General features: G+C 41.6%; 1 protein-coding gene across 2 annotated transcripts in view; it reads right to left on the bottom strand.

Moving 5' to 3' along the window:
* Positions 1-1355: 1355 nt before the first annotated feature.
* Positions 1356-8239, bottom strand: part of SLC25A17 (solute carrier family 25 member 17) — a 42142-nt gene continuing 35258 nt past the window's right edge. For both annotated transcript variants that reach the window (XM_055566531.1, XM_055566537.1), the window contains 2 exons: positions 6279-6361; positions 1356-2419 (listed from right to left, as the gene is read on the bottom strand). In XM_055566531.1, coding sequence (XP_055422506.1) covers positions 2272-2419; positions 6279-6361 — 231 coding nt within the window. In that variant the 3' untranslated portion in view covers positions 1356-2271. The remainder of the gene's footprint in view (positions 2420-6278; positions 6362-8239) is intronic.

Here is an 8239-nt window from a genome sequence, read left to right as displayed (position 1 = left end):
CAACTGCTTATGTTCTGATGGTAAATTCTATTTCTGTGTTTCAAACTTAACAGTAAAATAGACAAGAATGGACATTTAATGTCCACTTTAAAGCACAGATTAAATGCTTACAGATGAAATTTTCTAACATAATCTCTAAGATTCTTAATCCTCATTTTCTAGAGAAACTGCATAAAGAATCAGAAAGAAAGTCTTCCCTTCCCCTAGTATAGAATTCAGCTCCTTAGTTTTCTCAAGCAACTTATTAACAATCAAAGGTTATAAAACTGGGTGAGTTATTAACTCATAGTGAGCTTAGCTTCCACAGGGAACATAAACCTCAAAGTGAAATTGTTTCCTCATAAAATCAGATAAAAAAGAAGCATCAGATACATTCCCACATCATAAACATCCAATATAACTATATATCCTGACTTGGGAATTATTTTAACATACCAACAATTCATAATACCCTGAGCTCAAAATTCAAGTTCCAAAGTGAACATCAAAATTAAAAATTAAAATAATAACAAAAGTACACATGGCATCTTTATGGTCATTCTTCCCCCAAGCTCCCCACTCAAGCCTTGACACATTCACACACACACACTTCAAAAAATAAAATATATAAATAAAATAAAAAGCAGTTAGTGGGGCCAATTCTCTAGCTTTTAGAGAAGTGTTCAGTCTAGTTCTCTGATTACGAGTTCCTCATAGGTTTTGTTTTCTAGAACAACACAATGATCTTTTGATTATTACTAGTCTAATAATCATGTATTTTGAAATTACCATCAGGATGAGAGAAAATAAATTTCCACTCTCAAAATTGAACTTAAATACTAGTATAGAATAGACATAGACCCTTCATTATTACTCTAATTGACTGAATAAGACTTATAAATGAAAAACCTGTCATTTTGATATAGGGGCTAAAATAAAGTCTAAAAAAGCTGCTGTTCTACTCATGTCAAGAGGGTTTGCTTCTTGAGTGCCTTGAGACGTCAAAATTCATTGCTGACCACATAATGAAAGTCCTACCAACCTGAACATGCGCTGTGAGGTGGACGTAAATGATGACAGAACTTCTGGTCTTTTCACAGGATGCTCTAATACAGTACATTAGTCTACCCTTCCTTCGATATCGATGTTTGGTTTCCATAATTGAAACCAACTGCATCTTCGGTGGAGTCAGGAGCTCTAAGTTCTCTTGAACTTTGATGAGTACAGATCACATGAGTATCTTGTTAAAACACAAAAGATGATTCAGAAGGTCTGGGATGGCATGTCCAACAAGCTCCCAAGGTGATGTAGATGCTACTGTTTGGGACCCACACTTTGAGTAGCAGGACTCTAAGCAACATTTTCAAACGGAAATAACCTTAACCAGAAGTTTATTCTCAAAATATACAGCCTCTACCATGAGTTTATAAAAGAAGACAGTATTCCAGAGCCTAAACAAGGTATCTGCTCCCTTTCCCTTTTCTGTGATTTTTACCAGCTGGTTGTAAACCCAATGTAATACTCTAAAGGGCAAATTCGAAGAATCACTTTTGTGCTTACAATTTACTGGGGCCCATATGGATGAACACAAAACCTCAAATTCTGTAATGAAAAGGTTGATTCAAAATAAATATTTTTTAATTATGTCAGATACGAAAGAATAAGTGATGCTTACAAACAGTTTATAAGAGAATCATTTGGAATTAATTATTTTCATTTCCCCCACAAAATAAATAGCTCACACACTAAAGAAGATATCTTTCCTGAATCAGGAGAAAAAAAGCTCAAGAATAATAGGCATGCCTGTGGCATAGTCACAACACTTTTAGTGAGGAAAATACCAAGATGGAGACGTGCAAAAGTATATAGGAGGAGAATACCAAGAGAATTACATGGTAGCAAATTGGTTGTAGAACCTGGAGCCGGGGGGTGGTTCAGGGAAAGAGAATAGCTGGTAAATTTAAAAAAGACTTTAACTAGAGAAGATTATACATGAGAGCAATAGTCCATTCCCTTCAGGAAAATCAATAAATCCCCATCGAGTTTCATTTTTAGGTTTTCTATCATGTGTTCTTTTCATATGGCCATTGGTCCAACCTCCTCCCCAAAACTCAACCAACCATCAAAAAAGTTAAGTTGGTAATGAGTCAAGCTGGCTACAACCCTGCATGTGTATGTACCCTTGGATGCATCTCAAGCCAATGAGGGTAGACTTCTCAGAGGAAGGGGCAAGTACAGTGGAATCACGCCCCCGTCTGGAGCACTTCCGAGCGCCGGGGGCTGAGAGGTGCCTCAGTGCTTGCGCGTGCTCTTCAGCCCCATGACCATGAAGGTGGCAGCCGTCAGTTTCTCGTAAACGAGGAACATGAGAGCAGCAGTCAGGACTGTCTGCAGCAGCTTGGCTTCAAGGCCTTTGTAGAGTCCCACAATTCCAAAACGCCTGAAAGGAAGGGGTGAGGAAAAAACAAAAGGTTTTCAAAGAAACATACTACTTTGCAAAGGCTTCTTCTTAGGATCAAAAGAAGCAATCAAAGTTTTAGATATTAACGGACTTCTGTTACTTAAGTACTTTATCTTTGAAGGTGCTTGGGAATTGATAAAAGTTGATTATTTCTTCAAAGCCATGATTAATCAACAGAATGATGATAGGTTCTCACAGAGAGGGTCCAGATCCTAAAATCCTAAAACCATTTTAATGCCAACATCTAAGATTAACAAAGAACTTTTAGATCTTGACTTTTTAAGGCTCTCTCAACAAAGTTATTTCAACCTAACAGTCCCACTCCAGTACTCTTGCCTGGAAAATCCCATGGACGGAGGAGCCTGGTAGGCTGCAGTCCATGGGGTCGCTAAGAGTCGGACATGACTGAGCGACTTCACTTTCACTTTTCACTTTCATGCACTGGAGAAGGAAATGGCAACCCACTCCAGTGTTCTTGCCTGGAGAACCCCAGAGATGGGGGAGCCTGGTGGGCTTCCGTCTACGGGGTCTCACAGAGTTGGACACGACTGAAGTGACTTAGCAGCAGCAGCAGCAACAGTCCCTAAATGGTAGGAGAGCTGCCAATTGGTTTAGATCATTGCAGCCTGAACAGAACTAGAGAAAGTGACAGGAATGAAAATCTCTCCAATACCGAGTCTTTCTGTACATTTGACCTTTTAACTCAGTGGTTCTCAAATTTAGTGTATGTCACAATCACTGGGAAGGCTCGGTGATCCACAGATTGCTGGGTCCTATCCACGGAGTTTCCGAAGCATTAAGCCTGGGATGGGACTCATGAATCTGTATTGCTAATAAGATCCCAGGTGATGAGGATGACAAGGCCCGCCTGGACACCAGCCCTTTAGAACGACTGCTCCAACCACAGAGAAGAATGCTTCAGCTAGAAACAGAAGCTGAGTAAATGATGTCTCCAGAGCTAATTATTGAGAGTGAATTAATCTCATCTGCTAGTTCATCAGCAACTCCAGGGCTCTATGTAGCACGCATGCGGACTGAGATATTAAAAGTCAAGTGCTCCATTCAGGAGCTATTCTACATTTTACATACTTGCTATGTGTGAAAACCCATTATTTGGAGTGAATCGTGTGATAAATAGAAATGAAAAGCTTTGACTCATGAATTTCTAGTTCATTGGCTAACTTATGTTCCCCCAAGAAACCCAAGAAACTCCACCTTGGTATTTCTCAAGGTGAGGTCTGCTAGGAGATAACAGAGAAAAAAAAAATCTATTAGTCCCTGTCCTCTGTTCCTGGCACAGAGTTCTAGAAGCTCTTGCTTATAATTTCCTAAGTGAAAAGAACACTAGGAACATTTCTTTATTCTAACCATTGGTCTTTGCTCCTAGACACAGAGCTCCTAAATCCCTTAAGTCCTGGGTGAGAGCAGTGTCTTCTGTTCTAATGAGGTGGTTCCTGCTGGACTCCTGGGTGGGGCTGGTCACCAGAAAGACCAAGCAAAGATCAGAAGCTGGGCATTTCCAGCACCACCTACTATTCTCCAGAGAGGAGAGGGGGCTGGAAAGGGAGCGGAAAATATATGTTTTTTATACAGTATTTTGGAAATACACATACTTTTTGTTAATGGTGACTATCTCCTGGAAAAGAGACAGAAAACAGTGTAGATATGCATGTATTTATAGCTTTACTGACGTTTAAATGACCCCCATTTGACGAGCTTTGACTGATGGGTACATCCGTGAGCCATCACCACGTTCAGGGTCATGAACGTGCCCACCATCCGTCATCCCCAGGAGGACGCTGTCCTCACGCTCCTTTGCCGTCCCTGTAGATCATTTTCTAAGTCTGAGTGATGAGCGTGTGTGTGCACAGTCGTGTCCAACTCTTTTGCGACCCTAAGGACTGCAGCTCACCAGGCTCCTCTGTCCATGGAAGCTCCCAGGCAAGAATACTGGAGTGGGTTGCCATTTCCTTCCCCAAGGGATCTTCCTAACCCAGGGATTGAACCCACATCTCTTCCATCTCCTGCACTGGCAAGTGGTTTCATAAAAGTGGAATCATACAATATGAATTCTTTTCTGTCTGATCTCTTTTACTCAGCAGAACTATTCTGAGATCCACCTACATTTTTGCACGTATCAATAATTATTTCTTTTTCCTTTCTGAACAGTATCCCACTGTACAGGTGTATCACAACTTGTACCTACTCATTCAATGATGGACATTTGGTATGTTTCCAGTTTTTGACTCTAACAAATAAAGCTGTTACTCACATTTATGCACAGGTCTTTGTGTAGACATGTTTCATTTGTCTTCGGTAAACACCTTGAAAGGGAATGGCTGGGTCTATAGGCGGAGTATGTTTAACTTTATAAGAAAATGCCACACTGCATTCCAAAATGCTTGTGCCATTCTTAATTCCCACCAGCATAGGAAAGTTCTAGTTGCCTCATTCTTGCCAACACTTGGTATGATCGGCATTTTTGCTTTTTTAGCTTTACACCAATTCTTTATCTTTGATTTTTTTATCCCAAGCATATTCTATTTTTATAATAAACTTAGTTTAAAATATCTTACCTCTAGGAACAGTAATAAAGTTATAATAGCTTCTGCCTCAAAGGTGCTGACCTATTTGATTTCCCCTTTAAATGCAATGGGGAGATGACGGCAGTACCTGCCTCAAAGGGCTGTTGTGAGGATTAAGTGAGATGACGCAAGTAGAGCATCTGGCTTAGTGTCTGCCACATAATAGCTCAAGAGCGCTAATGCCCGGCCATCATCACCACTGTGGTCGTGGCTCTGGCGACAGCTGTTGCTCCTCCGCCTGCCCTCCTCCCCTCCCCATGTGACTGCGGCTCTCTGACACCTGCTTATTTCTAACAAGGGGTTTTGGGATACGTGATCGATGGAGCACTACTCAGCAGAGCCGTCTCTGTATTAGATTAGAGGAGGGCTCTCCTTTGTTTCAGGTGTGAAAGTCGCTCGGTCATGCACGACTCTGTGCGACCCCATGCACTAGACAGTCCATGCAATTCTCCAGGCCACAACAGTGGAGTGGCTATCCCTTCCCTTCTCCAGTGGATCTTCCCAACCCAGGGATCGAACCCAGGTCTCCTGCATTGCAGGCAGATTCTTTACCAGCTGAGCCATAAGGAAAGCCCAAGAATACTAGAGTAGGTAGTCTATCCCTTCTCCAGCAGATCTTCCCGATCCAGGAATTGAACCGGGGTCTCCTGCATTGCAGGCGGATTCTTTACCAACTGGGCTATCAGGGAAATCCCACGGTTCAGGTGTACAGCGTTATAACTTGACATCTCTATACACTGCACACTGATCGCCACCACAGGTCCCATAATCAGCCGTTACCATACAGCTGACTCCTTTCACCCACTTTGCCCACCCTCAAACCCTCTTCCTCTTTGGTAGCTACCAATCTGTTCTCAGCACTGATGAGTTTGTTTGTCTGCAGATTCCATATCGAGTGAAAGCACACAGTATCTGTCTTTCTCAGCCTGACTTATTTCACTTAACAAAACACTCAAGGTTCATCCATGTTGTTGCAAATGGCAGGATTTCACTGGAGGATTCCCTTTCTAAAAAAGTCCTGAATATTTGTAACTAATGAAGAACCAAGGACATGAACTTTTCCACAATTTCCCTAAATGCTCTCATGTGTCACTAAGCTCCTAAATGAGAAATGTCTGAGCACAGCAGGCAAGGGAGAAGTTTTCAGGATGCCGCTGCCAAGGCAAAAATACAAGATAAGCAAATCCAACCACTTCTTGGCAGAGACAACTGTTAAAAGAGAGGACAGAATGTGAAACATCTACAAAGCTCACCTTACTCGCTGGTGAAGGAGATAGAGAATGTTCCGAAGACTCCCCAGTGTTCTGTTTTCTGGGTTGAGTCTGTGACGTCCAAACTAAGGAAGAAGGAACAAGATAAATAATTACCATCTGTTACCGCTTTCTTTTTTAAAAAATTTTACTTATTTACTTGTTTCTTTTTTTGCTGTGCTGTGTCTCCGTCGCTGGGTGCGGGCTGCTCTCTGGCTGCACTGAGCGGGGCTACCCTCTGGTTGCAGTGGCTGGGCTTCTCACTGCGGCGGCTCCTCTTGTTGCCGAGCACAGGCTCAACAGTTGTGGCGCGCAGGCTTAACTGCTCCACGGCATGCAGGACCTTCCCAGGGGAATCAAACCCGCGTCTCCCGCGTTTGGCAGGTGGGCTCTTTACCACTGTGCTACCAGGGAAGCCCTGTTATCACTTTTTTTTAATCTTAATTTCCACTTATGTTGGAGTAACATCTTACAGCACATGGTAATAAAAATACCCTTTTAATACGTGAAAGTGAAAGTGTTAGCTGCTCAGTCGTGTCCGACTCTTTTGCAACCCAGTGGACTGTAGCCCACCAGGCTCCTCTGTCCATGGAATTCTCCAGGCAAGAATACTGGAGCGTGTTGCCATTCCCTTCTCCAGAGGGATCTTCCTGACCCAGGGATTGAACCTGGATCTCCTGTACTGCAGGCAGATTCTTTACCATCTGAACCACTAAGGAAGCCCCTGGTGGCTCTTTTAGTATTTAGATTTCATTAATCCTCTTTTTTTCAATGAAACAAATGAAATATTTCAATGAAATAAGTGAAAATAAGAATTTTTTTTCAATGAAGCAAGCATGAGAATTTTCATTTTTACAGAGAATCATGGGGAAAATTCTACCTCAAAAGAAAAAATCATGCCCAGGATGAAGATTTAGATACTGATGGAATGGCTTCCAGTCTTTTAAGAAGTTATGACAAACATTAATCAGTTAGAACCTCTGTAGTCCAAGCTCTTCATGTTATGTTTCTATTATAAAAATATCAAAATACACTTATTTGACTGCAACTGAAATTCTTTATATTAAGTACCAATTGAAAAATAGTCCACTGGTAAAAATACTTTTAACAGAAGGGAATAATCTTTTCAAACTAAAATACTTTCATTAACGCCTCCATTTTACTCATCAGTTTAAGTCCTTTGAATTTTTTCTCCCAAACACAACTTGAATCCCTCCCTTTCCACTACCATCTTAGTCCAGGCCACCACTGCATCTCACATGTGACCGAAATAGCCTCCTAACCTGAAACTCCCTTTTCTCTTATCCTGAATAGTCATAGTAGTCTTCTCAAATTATAAATGAGATCACATTATTCTTGTCTAAAGCCTTGCAACAGTTTCCTACTGCAGTGAGAATAAAATCCAGTCATCACTCATAGCCATCCTGCTTCTTTTCTGATCTCCTTTTGAGCCACCTCCAGCCACAGTGGCCTCCCTTTCAGTTGCTAGGATTCATCAAGCTCTTAGTACACCATATTCCCTCTACCTGGAAAGCTCTTTCTTCTGCTCTTTGCATGGCTGGGTCCTTACTTTCCTTTAAGTCTTGATTTACACAGGGCTCCTCAGAGGACCCACCCCAATCATGCCATCTGAGATCCCCACTGTGGCCCTCTCCACTAAATTACAGAATGTGGCTTACTTCCTTGATAGCTCCTTCCTCAATTTGCAGTTACTTATTTATGCTGATTTACCTGTTCGCGCTCTCTTCGGTTAACTCCTAAGGGCAGGGACTATGGCTTTTATTCACCACATGCACCCCAGTTGCTTGTAGAATGGGTACTTAAAAAATATGTCAAAGAATAAATAATTGAATGAATGAAAAACTAGAAATTTGAAAATACTTCAGAAAAGCTAAATCATTCATTCCTTCTGAATGAATCTCTGATTCTGTAAAGGGAAATCCACCCTATGCACCAGGCCAATC

Source organism: Bubalus kerabau, chromosome 1, assembly GCF_029407905.1.
Source record: "Bubalus kerabau isolate K-KA32 ecotype Philippines breed swamp buffalo chromosome 1, PCC_UOA_SB_1v2, whole genome shotgun sequence".
NCBI classification, from domain to species: Eukaryota; Metazoa; Chordata; class Mammalia; order Artiodactyla; family Bovidae; genus Bubalus; species Bubalus kerabau.
This window is presented reverse-complemented; position numbering and strand designations above follow the sequence as displayed.